Below are 19005 nucleotides of genomic sequence, written 5' to 3' on the forward strand. Positions count from 1 at the left end.
GTCTCCCCAGTTCCACGAAAATGATTGTTTTGGATTTAATAAATCGTTGGTCTTATTAATTGCATGTTAATCTTCTAAAAACAAGTAACTGTCAGGAAAAAAAAAGTCACCCATTAGGTTCTCCTAGTTATAGTCAAGTTCCTAAGAAATATTCTCAGCTTCTGTTTTGACTTCCAAGTACATCACAGATCTCGAAATGGCCTGACAGGAGCAACAGATCCTGGTTGAATGAACAGGGAAAGGAATACTTATACTGTTGGTATTATGTATTCTAGCAAACTTGAGTTTCTTCTATACCACTTACTGCCTTCAGGCGTTAATAAGGCTAAGTTTATAACTTTTTCTTGAGCACCCAAATTTTCAATCTTTTACATGTTTTATTTAGAAGGAAAGGGTATTTAGTGCTTGTTTGCCTTTAGCTATTGTACCAAGCTGCAATAATTCAACATTGTTTTTTTTTATTTTCATAAATACAAACATAAATTCAAAAATAAAAATCTTTAGCTTTTTTTTTTTGCCACACCCTACAGTGTTTAGCGGTTACTTCTGGTTTTGCACTCAGGGTTCTCTCCTGGCAGTGTTTGGGGACCACATGGGGCACCAGAGATCAAATCTGGGTTGGCGTCATGCAAGGCAATCTCCTTACCCACTGTACTTACTATCTCTCTGGCCCCTGTACGCAATATTTTCTTTCTTCCCCACTGCTAAATATTGGATGAACATTTGGTTTAGAAGATTGGAAATGAGTTTAATTTTCACATCCCTGAGATATTGTGTGTCTTAGACTGCTGAATATATTTTAATGTGTTTATAATATTACTTTAAAATATTCACTCTTCTGTATATTGTAATTTGGTGTTTTCCAGGGACAATGGACTTAGAGCTATTGAAAATTTGATGGAGAAGAAAGGGAAGTTTGATTACATACTGTTAGAGACCACTGGGTTAGCAGATCCTGGTAAGAAATGATATTATTAATACACAAAATATACTTCATAAACACTTTCAGATGTGTATTAGAGGGGTAATAGAGTGCCCGGGCCAAGTCCACACAAAAAAACCCAACCCACTTATCAAGTCAGACCAGGTAGTGGGGGAGGGGTCAGAGCAGTCGCACAGTGGGGAAGGCCTTGCACACTGCCAACCTGGGTTTGATCTCCAGCATCCCATCAGCTCCCCCTATTCTTCCAGGAATAATTTATGAGCACAGAGCCAGGAGTAAGCTCTGAGTATTGCTGGTGGGGCCCAACCCCCCCCCCCCAAAAAAAAAGGAAAAGAAAAGAAAAAGGTAGATAGATGTATGAAATGATCATTGAAAGATTTACTTACATTAAAAAATTTGGTTGCAGGGCCTGGAGAGATAGCACAGCGGGTAGGGCGTTTGCCTTGCACGCAGCCGACCTGGGTTTGATTCCCAGCATCCCATATGGTCCCCCGGGTATCGCCAGGGGTAATTCCTGAGCACAGAGCCAGGAGTAACCCCTGTGCATTGCCAGGTGGGACCCAAAAAGAAAAAAAAAATTTGGTTCCAGAGAGGAACGCTAAGGACTTCCTGTAGGCTTGTTTCTTTAGTAGGTAACTCATGTTCAGAGTGCTTTTTGGAGCTTTTTTTTTTTTTTATTGGTCTTTTGGGACACAGTCAGCTGTCCTCAGAGTATTCTGCCTGGCTCTGGTCTCAGGGATCACCCTGGTGGTACTTGCATACTTTGTGGAACTCTGTGGCAGAATTATAGGAGCTGGAGAATGAATCCACGTGCCTGAGAATAGGACATGTAACAGTCAAAAAAAAAAAAAAAAGAAAAAGGAAAAAATTAATTAAAAAAATGGAGCACGTTTGAGGGATTTATGGGATAACTTTATAGATTTTAAACAGAACCTAAAAATAACTGCAAAGAAGAAACAGAAATATTGCTATTTATCTCACAAACTTGAAATACAAATAGGTAAGTTTCCTCAGATTTCTCTGCGTGCTAGTGCTTCTGTGTGTGTTCAAAAGGCCAGCAGCGTTCTGTCTCTCCGGCCGCCGGCGTTTGGTAGTTTCACACTGGGGAGGTCGATGGTGATGGGCAGGTGAAGGAAGGAACGAGGGCCAGGCTGTTCGATATCAATTGTAGGTTATTCCAATCTTCACTGTCCTTCTGCTTCTCTCTCTCAAGCCTGAGCCCCTCTCACTCTGCCCTCTGGAACCCGAGCCCACTCCGAGCTTACAGTCTTAGTTTATATAGCAATCAGGTAGGGTGGTGACATAAAGGTGGGTTGAACATTAACAAATCAACAAAGAGAGGCAAGACCACTCCTCCAGGAGATTCACTCAAGGATAAAATCTCATCTAAAGAGATTACTCCAGATTTCTAGGAGATTCGCTCAAGGGTGGGATCCCAACAAGGGTATGTTCTTTCCTCAGCTAGTAATCTACTTGAATAGTTGTAGTAAATCTAACTTCCAATATTTCCAGCAACGTCATTCTGTATGAGCACAGTAAGAGATATAAACTTACAGTTTGGTTCTTCCTGAGAACATCTCACTATATATTCCACAATCCTCAGGCCAGGTTAGTCTTCCTAGCCCCAGCAAGGTCCTAGTCTTGTTGTTACCGTTGGATCATGACAGCATTTGTCTACGAACATGTCCTCAACTTATAGTTGAGTATTGTGTGGTACTTTGGCCTGGCCCATTTCGATGCCAGGGTAGCTCACAACTTGCCTCAGTCCCTCATTGGGACCCTGCTTTGGGGTGTTAGGAACTAAGGGCAACTGAGTCAAGAAAGCAGATGCCCAGGAGTAAATATTATTCGGAGTCAATCAACTCTCAAGTTACAAAGCATAATATTAACCGTCTTCCAGTGTCTATACAGAAAGGACATTGCTTTAAGGTAAACTATGCAAAAGACAAGAAAAGCAATATTTAACTTAAGATACAAGTTCAATGTCCTAAAAGGATTTGATCTTACAGAATCTGATTAAGGAAAAAGGTGATTAACTGGCTGGGGAGGAGAGCACAGACAAGAGTCTACAGATAAACAGAGGAATGGGAGTGACTCAGGAGCACTGTGATGGATGTAACCCAAATAAACCTAAGCCCCCAGTGGCACTGTTATCCTATACTTCTGTATGAGGTGTATTGGGTGACAGTATTGGCCTCCCTGGAGAGTTTGTGGAAATGCAGAGTCTTAGCCCTGAAACTATGTCTGTTCAAATTCTAAGGGTGGGACCCAGCAGTCTGTTTTTATGAGTAAGACCTCTGGGTGCTTACGTTTAGGAAGCTCTGTCCTGTGTCCTTCTGAACGCGGTATAAAATACAGAATTAATTTTATAAGAACAGAGTCATATTTTCTGTGCTATTTTAAACAATCATGATTGTTTTACTAACACCTAAAAGAAGAAAACTTAAAAGATAAGTGAAGGAATCACTGAATAGAAAATATGCTCTTTGTAAGATATATAAATTATATATCTGAAACCTAATCATAAACAGTTTTATAAGGTCTATCACTCAGTGATTCAATTTAAAAAAGATTTTAAAAAAAGGTATTTTATACATTTTGAAAAAAGGTATTTTAGGGAAAACTAAGGGAAAAAAGATATGAGTTGTAGAAAAATTCCAGAGTAATAAACTGGGCAAGTTGTTTTATTTATTTTGGTTTTTGGGCAATACTTGGTGGTCCTCGGGCTTACTCTGGGCCCTGCATTTAGGGATCATTTCTGGCAATACTGGGAGACCATATGGAGTACCAGGGATTGAACATTAGTGGGCCGCATGCAAGGCAAGTGCCCTCCTCTCTGTACAATCTCTCTGCTCCTGCAAGTTTATTTTTTAATACATATTTTAGTTTTAAGAAAATATCCAAAGCAATAGCACAGCGGGTAGGGCGTTTGCCTTGCACACGGCTAATCCGGGTTCGATTCCCAGCATCCCATATGGTCCCCTGAGCATGGACAGGGGTGATTCCTGAGTGCAGAGCCAGGAGTAACCCCTGTGCATCACCGGGTGTGACCCAAAAAAGGCAAAAAAATAAATAAAATAAGAAAAAAAAATATCTATAGACTACATGGCCTAAGAAACAAGGGAATTAAACTTTTCTGTTTCCGTCCTCATGTTGTTGGTTGGTTGTCTATATTCTTTGTTGTTAAGGTTCCTAATATTTATGTCCCCTCATACGTTGTTTGCCTCTGTTGCTGTACTTAAATTGTCTTAGGTATTGTTTGTTTGGGGGCCACACCCAGATGTGCTCAGGGCTTATTCTGCACCCGTGAATCACTCCTGGATGGCTGATTCTCTGTTGTCCGGGGCTGGTGTGTGCATTTTCGAATGCTCAGCAGCGTCCTCTGCTTCTGCCTGTTAGGTAGCATTAGGATTTTCCTAGTTGAGACGACTAAAACTGTGTCTTAAACAGGACCAAATATTCCCTGACGAAGAAAAACAATACCTGGACTGGGAAACACTGATTAACTTGTGTGTGTGTGTGTCTGTGAGAGAGAGAGAGAGAGAGAGAGAGAGAGGGAGAGGGAGAGAGAGGGAGAGGGAGAGGAAAGGGGGGAGAGCAGGAGAGGGAGGGAGGGAGGGAGGGAGGGAGGAAGGAAGGAAGGAAGGAAGGAAGGAAGGAAGGAAGGAAGGAAGGAGACCTCAGTGCGGGCACACTGGTGAAGGGATGGGTGTTAGAACACTGAGTGACACCTACTCATGGACAGCTTTTTAAGGGTCTATCTCACAGTGTTCAATAAAAACAAGTGTTTTGGATATTTAATGTAGTTCTCTATTTTGCTGTTTGGTGTTTTACTAAAGATACATATCAGAATCCTAATGATGCATAATACACTAATAATTTATAAGGAAATGTTAGCTTAGAATCTGGAAGCTGTTTATCTCTAAAGGAACCAGTGTATTTTAAAACAAAAAAATAGTTTATATACAGTGTTTGGAATTATACTGAGCTTTACAGAAATGCATTTTTTTAATGACATGTTTGGAGTAATGATACTCAAGATTGACTTTTCTCTTTAATTGAAATCATGTTGGCCAGGTAAGGAAAGAAAATTCTTCTTGGCAATTCAGTTGTTTCCCTCCTAGGAGACTGACACTCTCCAGTTCTAAGCTAAATAATTGTCATGGTAAAGTAATTTCCTTGAAAGGGACAGGCATTGATTCAGCCCCTGTTACTCACAAATCCTATTTCAGTCAAATTGGAAAACTATTAAGTTTTTGGGGGAAAAATCAATAAGTATCAGGAAACCATTAGATCTTGTGGCCCTTGCTATATCTTGCATGAGTAATCACTGTAAACAGCTGACAGGTATTTCATTGTTGACACAGAGCCATGCTCAGGGAACCACATCTCGTCAGGGAAGGTGGACAGCTTCAGACATTGGAATGAGCTCAGTTATCCTTGTTTTTCCCTGGTACTCATTCTTTTAGACAGCCCTGTCACTAACTGGACCTGTGATGCCTTGAAACATCAAATACTTTTTTTTACTGTCACTTTTCTTTTCGTTGAGGCATACTAATCGGGATATGTGGTTTGGTACCGTACCAATTTTTGTCAGAAACAAATTTTCATTTCTCATCTAACATCGTTTCATCCCCAAACCCAAATTGTCCATCAGTACAAAATAAATAGTGGGAGGATTTTATTGTCATGTCAAAAAATATATAATTTTATTTTGGGTTTTTTTCTTCTATAAAACTTTTCAAGTCTATTTTGAAAATATGGACAAGGAATTATTACCTTTTTTTGTGGTTTTGTTTTTCTTTAGAGAATTTGGGAACTGTATGATTATTATTTTCAGGAGAAATAAAATAAAATGAAGTTACGTAGACATAGCTACAACCCCAAATTACTTGATGTTATGTGTTAGCAAATTATGGTAGCTTTGATTGAAACTAAAGTTTTATGTGATAAGAGTTGGTCCATTCTTGTAGGGAGGGGTTAAGAATCTGATGTAAATTGTAGCAGACACTGCCACTGTAATTCTCATAAAATCGGAAATTCTAATTTGTATGTGCTTGTTTGTTTGCTAATTCCACTGGGACAAATTAAAATGTGGATAAAATAAAAATTTTAAGTTTGAAGAAATGTTTTTAATAAAGATCATGTCTTTTTTAGGTGCCGTAGCTTCTATGTTTTGGGTTGATGCTGAATTAGGGGTGGATATTTATCTTGATGGTAAGTTAAAAAGTGCTTTTTTTCCTTGTTCTTATGGAAAATTTTTTTATTTCCGTGGTTAAAATTATTTTTGTTCATATTACAATTTTTATTCTTTGTGTTATTTTTATTCTTTGTGGATTTTTTTAGTTTGTTGATGAAGTAAGTCTTTGCTCATGTAGATTGTATAATTGCAGACAGTGGTAAAACTAGTTAAGAAATCTAGCTTAGTGCTTAGTGCTAAGTCCGAGTTTAGTTCTTCCACCAATATTTTCCTTTCAAAATGTTAGGAAAATTTCTGACATACTTTGAGAAAGTACCTTCAGTATCTTGTTAGATTTTTTTTGACAATACAGTGATAATATTTTTGCTTTCATTTTCTTTTGAAGGTAAGTACATTTAAATTTAATTCACTTATGTTTGTGCTTTAGGGCAATTTTTATCACTTGACATATTTGAACATATCTTAGATAAATAACTAAGTTCCCTTCTTCCCCCACCTTTCTTTAAACCTGCTCTTCTTTAGAGATGAAGGTTAGTAACCACTGAAGTCGAACCACAGTTTCTGTCCTTGATGTATGGGTCATGGAGCTGATTGAGTTCTTAAGTGTCATCAAACTCTTTATGATGTTTTCTCGTGAAAAAATCATTTAGCATGTAACATCAGAGTTTGCTTAAATTAATTAAATGATCTTTGGTACAGACTGTGTAAACCATTTGTGTGAATTAGTTTTGGTGAGAAACAGTAGAAATAAGATATCTTAAGGTGTAGGCTAGAGAAATAATACAGGGGTAAGGCACTTGCTTTGCATGCAGCTAACTCTGGTTTGACCCCAAGAACCACATGGTCCCCTGAGTATTCCCAGGATTGACCCCCTGGCACTCCCAGGTGCAGCCCCAAATACACCCCCCCCCCCAAAAAAAAGATATCCTAAAGTGCTGCAGGGTTTATTAAGCAATAATTTACATCTTAAGGAACACCTTAATTTTGATTTTGTAAGAATAAACTAAAAATAACCTATCTCATGCAACTGATAAGATTTCACTTTATACTTTGGTATCATATTTTAGATCATAAGTCATTTAAAGCTAGATAAATCCGTTTGTTTACTTATGTAATTTTTGAATTTTATATTCTGAGGAGTGCTTTAAAGTAGTTCGAGCCTCTCATCACATGTTTAAAATTATTAGTGGAGTTAAATTTATGTGTTGGTAAGAGAAAAACAAATTATTTGTTTTTTTGTACTAAAACATTTGTGAACCAAAATAAGTGAGTTTTAATTTTCATTCTCAGGTGAATGAGAAATGAAACCGTTTATTTCTTTGTAGGTATTATAACTGTTGTGGATTCAAAATATGGATTAAAAGTAAGTAGAAAGACTTTCATAATTTCTAATTATTTGTTAAAGGTAAGTCTGTGGGGATTTATTATGTAATTTCCTCTACATTTGTGTCTGTTGGGATATTTTTAACAAGTTATCATTTAAAGACATCCTGCTATGAATGTTTTTGTAGCTACCAAGATCCTCACATATATTTTAATGGTCTTCAATTTAGAAAATGTATTTAGTAAGATTTTTAACATACCACAATCTTTTATAGATTTAAACAATATACTGAATCTTTGAAAATACACAGTTACATAAATTTAAATGTTGACCTTCCAGGTGGATTATTATTATTATTTTTAATTTTGTTGAATTACCATGAGATAGTTATAAGCTTTCATGTTTGGATTGCAATCATACAATGATCAAATACCCATCCCTCTACCAGTGCACATTCTCCACCACCAATATCCCTGGTATAACCCCCCTCCCAACCTCTCTCCCCGCCTCCATGGCAGACAATATTCCCCATATTCTCTCTCTACTTCGGGGCATTATGGTTTGCAATACAGACACTTGAGAGGTCATCATGTTTGGTCCTTTATCTACTTTCTGCACACGTCTCCCATCCCGACCGGTTCCTCCGGCCATCATTTTCTTAGTGATCCCTTCTCTGTTCCAGCTGCCTTCTCCCCTTTGCTCATGAGGCAGGCTTCCAGCTATGGAGCAATCTATCTGTCCCCTGTATCTACTATCCTTCAGTGACAGCCTCATGTTATGTTGTTTTATACTCCACAAATGAGTGCAGTCCAGGTGGAATATTATTAAAGGGCAAAGTGGAATGAAATTATCTTTGTCCCTCAATCCAAATCTGGGGATTCAGATACCATTCAAACAATAACTTCATATAGAATTTTATAATTTAAAAAGTTATGTCGGGGCTAGAGCGATAGCACAGCGGGGAGGGTGTTTGCCTTGCATGAGGCCGACCCGGGTTCGATTCCCAGCACCCCATATGATTCCTCAAGCAACGCCAGGAGTATTTCCTGAGTGCAAAGCCAGGAGTAATCCCTGAGCATTGCTGGATGTGACCCCAAAAAAGGAAGAAAAAAAAAGAAATAAAATAAATCGACTTCTTTTAAAAAAAAATTATGTCAACTTTGAGTTCTTTCCCAAATGTCTCTAAATTTATTAAATTGAAAAAAATTGTTTTCCTCCAAAACCTTCAATAAAGTGCTCTAGGTATATGTGAAAAGTTTTTTCCCAATGCCCTTTACAGCCTCTTCAATTCCCTTGGAAAGAGAAGACCCTGATTTAAGAAGTGTGGCAGATAACTTTTCTGACTTTCATTCAAAACCCAAAAGTACTGATGGTTTTAAAGATCAGATATCACAATTTTACTTAGAAAAATTCTAGTTCACACTTCTGAAATCATGATACATCTGGCAAAGTGTTCATGGAGTTATCCCCGCCCCCTCCATCCCCCAATCAAATTCATATATTTTTGGAGGGTGGCGGTTGGCTGGGGGTAGGTGGACATATCTCGTAGTGCGCAGGACTTACTCCTGTCTCTTTGTTCCGGGATCGCTCCTGGTGAAGCCTGGGGGACCTTATGTGATGCTGGGGGTAGAACCTGGGTTGTCAGTGTACAAAGCAGGCTCCTTCTCCACTATCCCATAGTTCTGGCCCCATGTCTCTTAAATCGATTACAATGACTGGGATGTTTGGGATAGATAATAGTTGAAACATTGTGGGTTTTTTGGATGGCTATGAAGTGCTGTATCAAAAGTAAAATTCTGGATTTCTGATTACAGGAATAATTTTAAGTGTTTGGGATTAGAGAGGAATTAAACATAGAGGCAAAAACCCCCCACAATTCTTGAATAATGCAAGCACAGTAAACGTTTAACCTCCTACCACCTTGATAAAACCTCTTAAATTATTAAATCAATATACCTACACAAAACTGACATACTGTCAGGATAATGGAAACTTTAGATTTTCTAAGTCAGATGCCAGATAAATAACTTTTCCTTTCTATAAGGAATTTGCCAACTTGTCCAATTCCTCTGGTTGCAAAGCTTGACCTCAGTAGCTGCTTGTGATTCAGGGAATTTGGAGGCAGTACAAGTAATGACACTTGGATAATGGGCAGCAATTTAAGGGTGTCATGCTTCACAGAGCCAGCCCATCACAAGTAAAGCTGAGAAATGGTACCCTGTGGCCAGCCAGCCAAATTGAAACTGAAGTGGTAATTGATATCATGGGCTATCACTCTAATGGGATTGTCACACATTGATCTGAAATATTCATTTTTTAATCATGGGCTAAGAATTGGACAACTTCCGATGACAGCCCTCTATTCTCCGGACTTGACATCCAGACTACTGACATTGTTCTTTTCAGTTCTACAAATGTGACAGCATTTAATGCAATAGAATCAATGAATGAAGTTACACAGGAAAGGTCAAGCGAGAGGTTTCTCTTCTGGGTCCTCTGTTATATTGCACAAGCTGTTGAAACAATTGAGTCAGAAAACAATTTGGCTTGAAAAAAGACCAGAAAAATAAATAGACTGCCATTATGCAATAATCCGTTATAAGTTAAAATAGTGTTAGATCTAGAATTTAGCCACTGGAAAAATACTGCTTCTTTTCTTTTGTAAATGACATCTGACATTTTTGACATTGAATTTATTTCCACTTTGGCCAACAGCAGTGCTTTTTTTCTTTCTTTTTTCTGGTCCAATTTATTTCTGTAGGACCGAACACCCAGTAGCCCTTACTAAGGTTGTGTCTGCAGTGGACACTGGTGTAGTTCAGAGGATATTTTTCTTATGCTAAATTGGAAGTTTCAACAGTAACCTTTTGGATATGTTGAATTATCAAAATTATTTTTGTCTGTTTTAAGCAAAAGTCACAGCCCCTGAGAAGAGAAAAATAATACCGGCTACAAAGTTTTGTTGACATTTTCATAATATAGATAATACATATTCTATAGATTGTTTATATTATAAAGTATTTTGAAAAAGTAGTTTGCAGACTGGGAAATTATCAGTGGTAAGGCCCTGAGTTCAATCGCCAACAACTGCACATTAAAGTTTTTTACCAAAACATTCTTTGCCTTGCATAAACCAAAAAAAAAGGATGCAAACATTTTCGTTTTTTATCTTCACAAATAGAAACCATTAGACTTAATCACATTTTTTTTTCATGTATTACTAGAGAATGCCCTTTGAAGTGCCCACATTGATGTTTTTGGTTTGGAGTCATAGTGTACATGGGAAGTGTAGGCTGATGTTGAAAGGGAAGAAATGCCATTATTATTTATATTTGCATAGACTTCATATATGGATAACAGCGTTTATCTTTTCCTCTGTAATTATATATGGTTATTACATATTCTGTTCTTAATAGAGTTGCACTATTGGTAGGTTTTTTACTCTGAAGAATTTTAACATCTTTTCCTATTTGGTACTTCTTGACTGCCGAGAGGTAGGAAAATGTTAGTCCACACCAGTAAGTTTTGGGTGGAGATTTCTAGTCTTCTAGAGAAGAGTTTTTTAAATGCAAAAAGAATTCATTTTGAAAAAAGTTATTTTGTGAAACTGCTATTCAATTATTTCCACTGGGTACAGAAATGTCTTATCTTATTTTTTATTAACTCCACAAGCTCCCATCCAGATAACCCCAAGTTCATATGTAAATAAAAAAATTTCACCAGATGTATACTGTAATTTTAAAATGCCTAAAACCTGAACAAGGTGGTTCTGTGCTTTTATAACATTGTTTGAATCTGGAGTGTTTCCTTTTTTAGAAAATGTAAAAGTTGGGGACAAAATCTTAAGCCCTCATCCTGGTCTAAGTGGAAGAAATACAGTGCTTTGTTCTAAGTGGACCTCCCTTCTAAATGAGTGTGTTCTGAAAGAGACTTGTTGAAATCTGTGTCCGAGGCAAAAGTGGAGTCTCTAAAAATAGTCTCTATGTTAACATTTGTGGTATATCAGAATAACTTTCTCCAAAATTTTCTTTTGTTTAGCATTTAGAAGAAGAAAAACCCGATGGCCTCATCAATGAAGCTACTAGGTAACCATATTTAATGTGTCTGTATTAATTCTAGCCAGTTAGAAAGACAAAATCATTACTAAGAAGACCAAAACAAATTGGGCAATGTTAAAAGGACTGTGAGTGGTTTAGAGAGCTCTATACTGCTGCCTGGAGGGCGCTTGCCTTGCACATGGCAACCAGGCTCCATCCCCAGCCCCCATATGGTCCCTGAGCTGTCTCAGAAGTGATTCCTGAGTGCAGTCTAATCTGTGTAGTTATCATTCATAAGAAATATAACTTGAATATTTTTGTAACTTTTTCTTATTAAAGTCAAGTAGAAAACAAAAGTAAAAATAAACACACATAGAAGTTCTGATTTAAATAAGTTCATATGGTTTTCTTTTGACCTTATTACATTTTACACATTTACTATAATGGTATTATGGTAAGTATAGCTATTTAAGACTGCATCTTCAGTGAATTAGTGTTTAGTTTTGGGAATTTGATTGTCTTGGGTATAATCAGTAATAGCTTTAACGGCATAAAACTCATAAAATTGGGATTAGAAACAAATTTAGTCTGTTGACTAAATTTTTCTGAACTGTTGAGAAATCACTAGCTTTTTTTTGATGCCTGCTAACAGAAGAATAGAATATTTAGTAGGATCTCAGATTTTGTCATCTGCTTACAGATATTTGTAGTTATGAAGAAGATAAAAGATCCTGGTATATCTTCTGAAGTGTAATCTTTCAAAAGTTCCAGACCAACTTGTTTCATAATGTTTATTTTTTCTTATACCTGTATTATGCTTTTCATTGAAAATTGTGGAATTCTTTAGTTTTATAGATTATCTTTGCTCCTGCCTTATTAGATCTCTGAGTTTTATGTATTTCTTTCTCTATAACTAATATGAAAAATTAGATCATCATACAACTTTTTTTTTTGTTTTTGTATTGAATCGCTGTGAGATACACAGTTACAAGGCTTTCATGATTGAATTTCAGTCATACAATGATCAAACACCCATCCCTCCACCTAATATACTTTTCCCACAACCGGTGTGCCCAGTATTCCTCCTGCCAACCCCACACCATACCACCCCCTGTATCTATGGCAAGTGCTGTCCTTCTTACTCTCTCTATTTTGGGGCATTACGGTTTGCAATACAGATTCTGAAAGGCCATCATGTTTGGTCTTTTATCTACTTTCAGCACACATCTCCCACCCTGAGCCAACCATCATTGACTAGTGATCCCTTCTCTGTCCCACTGCCTTCTCCCCCAGCTCATGAGGCAGGCTTCCAACCATGGACCAATCCTCCTGGCCCTTGTCTCTACTGTCCTTGGGTATTAGTCTCATATTATTTTATATTCCACAAATGAGTGCAGTTATTCTGTACCTGTCCCTCTCTTTCTGACCCATTTCACTTAGCACATCATATAACCTTTTGATTATATTTATTGAGCCTTTGCAGCTCCAGGGTAGAAGACTAGAAGCAGTCAGTGATTTTTTTTTTAATAAATAACGTGAAAACTGACTTTATATAGTAATGAATATGATTCATCCTCGTTCCCTGTAGAATAAGTAGATTGGGGGTCAGTTGAATCCCTGTATAGAATATTACAAAGTTCTTAACTGCTGACTGATCTTGAATGAGGTATTTGTAGCACTGTTGCACTGTCTACTGTCCTCCTGTTGTTTATCAATTTGCTCGAGTGGGCCCAGACGTATTTGGACTTATTAAAAAATTTTTAACATTTCTCTTTGGTATCTGTCCTTTGTTAACTTAGGCAAGTTGCTTTAGCGGACATCATTATCATCAATAAAACAGACTTGGTTCCAGAAGAGGATTTAAGCAAATTAAGAACGACCCTCAGGTACGAAATTATCTAACACACAGTAGATGTTCTGTTTACTGCTATTTTCTTTCTTAGAATTCAAGGTTCCCCCCCCCCCCCCCCCCCTTAGCTGGCATAGCCATTTCAAATTGGAATGCTGCTTTGGAAATATCTAGAAAGATAGAAGTGGTAAATATAGATGACGTGGGGGGAGGGGAGGGTCACATCTGGTTATGTTCCAGGTCACTTTTAGCCTGGTGCTCAGGGATCACTGCCAGAGGTGCTCAGAGGCCCATTCAGTGCTGGAGACCCCTGCTCTTTGAGCCTTCTCCCTCGTCCCAAGATGACTCTTCCCCCATTTTGACAGTGATCTCCTAAATTTTATTTCTCTGGAATTCTATACATCATTGTAATTGCTAGGTAGGAGAACATAAACAATTTTTGTGTGACATGAGGGTTTATAACTACGACTGTTTCCTCTCTGCAGATCGATGGCCAAGACTTAGCTCTCTAACTCCTTGCTCCTTTTGTTTTTCTTTTTTAAAGAGTTTTTTTTTATTGAATCACCCTGAGATACACAGTTACCGCCTTGTTCATGATTGCGATTCAGTCATGCAGTGTTCCAACACCCATTCCCTCACCAGTGCATATTTCCCACCACCAGGGTCCCCAGTTTCCTCTCCCACCACCAGACACCTCTATGGCAGACACTTCTTCTCCCTCTTCCTCTCTCCCTCGCCCCCTCCCTCCCTCTCCCCGCCCCCCTTTTGGGCAGTACAGGTACCTTTGAAAGGCATATCCCTTTACTTCCTTTTAGCACAAAGTTCTTGTCCGGTGGGATCCTGTCCAACTCTGGTTGCCATAGTTATCTCTTCACTGTCCTAACTGCCCTTCCCTTCCGACCCCTTATCCCTACCTCCCCACCTCGTTGTCTCCTTCTTGTGGAAAGCTTTTAACTATGGACCATTCCTTTCTGTCTTCGTTTCTACTGTCCTTGAGTCTTAGTCTCATGGTTTTTTTTTTTATATCCTGCAGATGAGTGCAATAAGTCTGTGTCTGTCCCTCTTCCCCTGACCCATTTTACTCAGCATGAATTCTCCATATCCATTGACTTAGAAGCAGATTTCATGACTCCATTTTTCTTCCTGGCGGCAGTGTAGTATTCCGTTGTGTAGATGGACCGTAGTTTCTTTATCCAGTCATAGCTAACTTTTTGCTCAACAGGTCTATGCAAAAAATACCAAAAAAAAAAAAAATTAGAAAAGACACTGATGACTTATAGACTCTCCATTTACATCACATTTGTGACTGAGAATTAGACTTGGGGATTTGGAAGACAAGTATATTGAAGAGGAAATAACCATCAGGTCGTAGTGTGTATTCCAAAGAGAAAGTGAAGAATTTTTTTTAAATGGGGGTGGAGAGATTGGATCAAAGGGTTGACAGGCATGCTTAGCTTCGGGAAGCCCTGGGTTCAGTCCTGGGCAGAGCTGCATTGAATAGCCCCTGAGCACCACCAGGTATGGCCCAGAAACCTAAGTCCAGACAACACAAAGCAAAAGTGGTGTCTTATGTAAGAAGCCTTACATACAAGAACAAGTTTGAGCCAGTAGCAGCTACCATTTTCAAATAACTCTGAGGCAGTTGAATGGATGTTATAGAGCTGGACACGTGTTCAGTCTGTTGAAAATGATTTGACAGTAGTTTTGGTGCCCTGCTTTATCGTCTTAGTATCCAAAGGCAAGGATTGACACAGTGAGTTGGGTTCCTGCTTAGGGAGCTAAGGAGATTATTCTGTGAAGGAACCTGGGTATTTAAGTTAGAGTTACTTTGAACACAGAGACTAATTATGATTCATTTTTCCTAAAGTGAAGGTTTTTTATTAATCCCAGTAGCTCCTATTCCTGTCAGTTGTGCAGGACTAACCATCTAAAAAAGCATGACGTATTTTTTTCATATCATATTTTAATGCCTAAGTGAAATTTACCTGATTTATGATTCAAAGGATAATAATTTTTTAAAAAAATGTTTTTTTCTATTTTTCCCTAGTTCTAGATGTAATTGTATATACTTACTTCGTAGTTTAGAAATACTGTGCCTTGTGTGCTTTTTAAAAAAGTTAACGTCTGTTTTTATTGCCCTTCTTCTTCTGAGAATTAATATTTTTTCATTTCAGATCAATAAATGGACTGGGAAAAATTTTAGAAACACAAAGATCAAGGTACTTTTTAAAGCTATTACTAATATTAAACTAAATATCTTAGTTAATGAATCCTAAGTAGTGAACATACTTGATCCTAACAAAAAGAAGATAAAGGGGCAGTTTTTTTTTTTAGAGTCTTGAATTGTTGTTTCGAATCTTCTTTATAAGTTAGTTTATCATTTTTAATGATATGGTTGATGTGTTGATTGTCTTTTTTGTTTGGTTTTGGTTTTGTTTAGCCGTGCTCAGGGCCTACTCTTGGCTCTGAGCTCGGTGGTCACTCCTTGTATGTGGACTCAAACACGGGTCAGCTGCGGGCGGGCGGGCGGGCAGGTGCCTTCCTACTCTGCGTTGCTTCCGTCCCTGATTCTCCTCCCTGGGGCTGAGCCTGCAGCGCCAAACCTTGTTTAACTGTGCTTTGGCTTATGTAAGAGGACGACAACACACAGCCATTCAAGGAAGAGCAATTCGGGTAGAAAATGTTCCTGATGTGTCCCTCGATTAAAATTTGATCTTCGTATCCCATGTGCTATTCTCCGTGTTCTGTTCACACCGTGTGCATGGCTTCATAAAGTAGGTGGGCTTCTAAAGCCGAAGTCAAATGGATTTCTGTAGCTCAAACTCTTGTTTCCTTTGAATACTGCCATGCTTTCAGAAGATTCTGGATGCAAGTACCCAGATTTTTTTTTCCCAGTGCTCATCTCATATTTCAGCAACAGCAGTTCCGCAGCTGCGAGGCCCAGTGCCAGCTGCTCGATTCTCTGTCAGCCGTCTCGTGCCTCCCGGTCCTGACTTCAGAGGCGCTTTCCTTGGACGTGTCGCAGAGGCTGTAGTTGGGGCCTTCGCTGCTGTGGCCGACGCTAAAGGTGCTGACAGACTTCCCTGGCGTTAGCCGGTGATAGCAGCAGCTGCTTGTACGCAGATGAACAGCTGGGGATTAATTTGCTCTGCTGCCTCACAGACCCCCTATCTGCTGGCAGGGGTCACAGAAGAGTGCCCCTTCTTGAAGTTCCCAGCCTGCCCCCTCTGCCTAATGTGCTCCCTGCCTTTCAGATTCTAGTTCTGAAGACTGAGAAAAGCCGAACCAGGAGCCATTCAGTTGTGCCTGTTGGGTTTTGTTTGTTTGTTTGTTTGTTTGTTTTTTTAGGTCACACCCAGCGATGCACAGGGGTTATTCCTGGCTCTGCTCCTGGTGGTTCTCAGGGGACTATATGGGATGCTGGGAATCGAACCTGGGATGGTCACGTGCAAGGCAAACGCCCTCCCTGCTGTGCTATCGCTCCAGCCCCTTGGCTTCTTATTGCATCTTGCCATTTCCTTTTCCCTCGTTTTTCCTTTGAAAAATGCTATACAAAGGCCAGAGCGATAGTACAGGGGATTAGGTACTTGCCTTGCGTGTGGCTGACCTGGGTTTGATCCCTGGCACCCCATATTCTTCCCCTATCACTGCCAGGACATTCCTGAGTTCAGAGCCAGGGGTAACCCCTGAGCTTTGCCAGGTGTGGCCCCAAAACAAAACAAGACATACGTGTAACCACATAAAAGTTAAATAAACTTTTGACAACTGTATCCGTAAATGGGATCCTGTTACAATAGTTCATAATTTAAGATTACAGTTGTGTGTGTGTGTGTGTGTGTGTGTGTGTGTGTGTGTGTTGTCAGGGGTGGTGAAATGATGTCGCACCCAGCTATGTTCAGGCCTTACTCCTGGCTCATGCTCAGGATCTCAGGATTCACTCCTAACAGGGCTAAGAGGGCCATGTCAGGGTGCAGGGGATTAAACCTAGCTCAGTTGCACGTAAGGCAAGTGCCTGACTTGCTCTCTACTATCTCTCACTAAAGCACCAAGTTTTAAGATGGTTCCTGAATTGATCTTGTTGAACATTTTAGGTGTGTGTGTGGGGGGCGTGACCGGTGTAGAGGGGGAGAGGAGAGGCCACACCTGGCGATGCTCAGAGGCTACTGCATTCAGGACCATATGGGAAGCTGGGGATTGAGCCCAGGTAGGCCCCATGCCAGGTAAATCCCCAACCCACTGTGCTATCGCTCTTGCCCCTGGTTGACTTTTCTTTTTGTTGCTTTCATTTTGTTTTGTTTTCAGGCCTCTCCAGTGGTGCTCAAGAGGCCAGGGGTCCTTCCTGTCCAGTGATTCTGGACTAACTCAGCTAGGAGGGGCCCAGCATCTGCTGCTCTCAGGTCCTGTGGTGCCAGGGATTGCCTGGGCCATCCTGACAGTGCTTGGGGGACCACGTAGGAGCAGGGATCAAATCAGGGTCAGCCTCATGCAAGGCATCTGCTTGAATGGACTGTCTCTCTAGGCCAAGTTTTCAGTTTGCAACTATCCTTGTCTTGCGGAAAGATGTCCTTGCTCATAGTTTATTATTTACAGTTTTGATGTTTGTGTCATTTTTGACACTTCTAATTTGTTTTATTTAAAGCAGCGAACAAGCGGTAATGAAGTTTTGTCGAGGAACAAGGGAATAAATTCTTCTCCTTTGTTGCTTCCGTGTCTCATGTTTATCGGTGTCTCTGAGAATTCAGCACTTTCTGGAACGTTCTCTTTGCCTTGCAGATTGAAGTTGCATTAGGTTTCTTTTCAGTCTTGATCACTCCTCCTCAGTAGAATTCTTTTTTTAAAAAAGACGATACAATTCTGTTCATTTATTTTATTCTTCTTGTCTATATGTCTTCCCATGGCTTTTTAGGCAATGTTTAGGAACTCTAGGGACCAATGTGATGCTGCTGAGTGTCCCCAGGGCCACACACAAGAGTGCTCAAAGCTATACCCAGCATTGGTTTGGGAACCCCGTGACGCCAGGAATTTAATTTGGTTTCTCAAGCATGCAAGGCACTCACTCTTACCTTTGTCCCTGGCCCTTGTTTTCTTCTGAAATTTTTTGCTTTCCTAAGTATTGTATAGTTGACAAATGTTTACAACATAATAAAAATTATAATAGTAAAACTACTATCAGAATGTGTAGAAAATTCTTGGTTTTGAGCATTTAAGAGTAAAGAGTAAAGGGTGTGTTGTCTTGTTTTATTAGTAAGTTAATTTTGAGGCATTTGAAATTTTAATGAAACAGAGACATCAGAAGTTGGCATGGTTGGTAGGTTAGTAATGCCATTCTTCTCTTTCCCTGACTTTTGAATTTTTTTTAACCATTTTATTATTATTATTATTATTATTTATTATTATTATTATTATTATTTTTTGCTTTTTTGGGTCACACCTGGCGATGCACAGGGGTTACTCCTGGTGGTGCTCAGGGGACCCTATGGAATGCTGGGAATTGAACCCGGGTTGGCCGCGTGCAGGCATACGCCCTACCCGCTGTGCTATCTCTCCAGCCCTTGAATTTTTAAAAATTATTTAATTTCATTTCTTTTCCCCCACCCACCTGACTTTTACAAAATTGTGTAGAAAATCAAAACCAGATTCACCAATAATCAA

The 19005-nt window shown here is 39.2% G+C and overlaps 1 protein-coding gene across 1 annotated transcript in view; it reads left to right on the plus strand.

Annotated features, from left to right (window-relative positions):
- Nucleotides 1-19005, plus strand: part of LOC130016218 (zinc-regulated GTPase metalloprotein activator 1A) — a 48817-nt gene that overhangs the window by 10547 nt on the left and 19265 nt on the right. Inside the window, exons 4-9 of the mRNA XM_056106890.1 lie at nt 867-958; nt 6101-6160; nt 7469-7506; nt 11506-11552; nt 13304-13390; nt 15528-15572. Coding sequence (XP_055962865.1) covers nt 867-958; nt 6101-6160; nt 7469-7506; nt 11506-11552; nt 13304-13390; nt 15528-15572 — 369 coding nt within the window. The remainder of the gene's footprint in view (nt 1-866; nt 959-6100; nt 6161-7468; nt 7507-11505; nt 11553-13303; nt 13391-15527; nt 15573-19005) is intronic.

Source organism: Sorex fumeus, unplaced genomic scaffold (genome assembly GCF_029834395.1).
Source record: "Sorex fumeus unplaced genomic scaffold, SorFum_2.1 ptg000149l, whole genome shotgun sequence".
NCBI lineage: Eukaryota > Metazoa > Chordata > Mammalia > Eulipotyphla > Soricidae > Sorex > Sorex fumeus.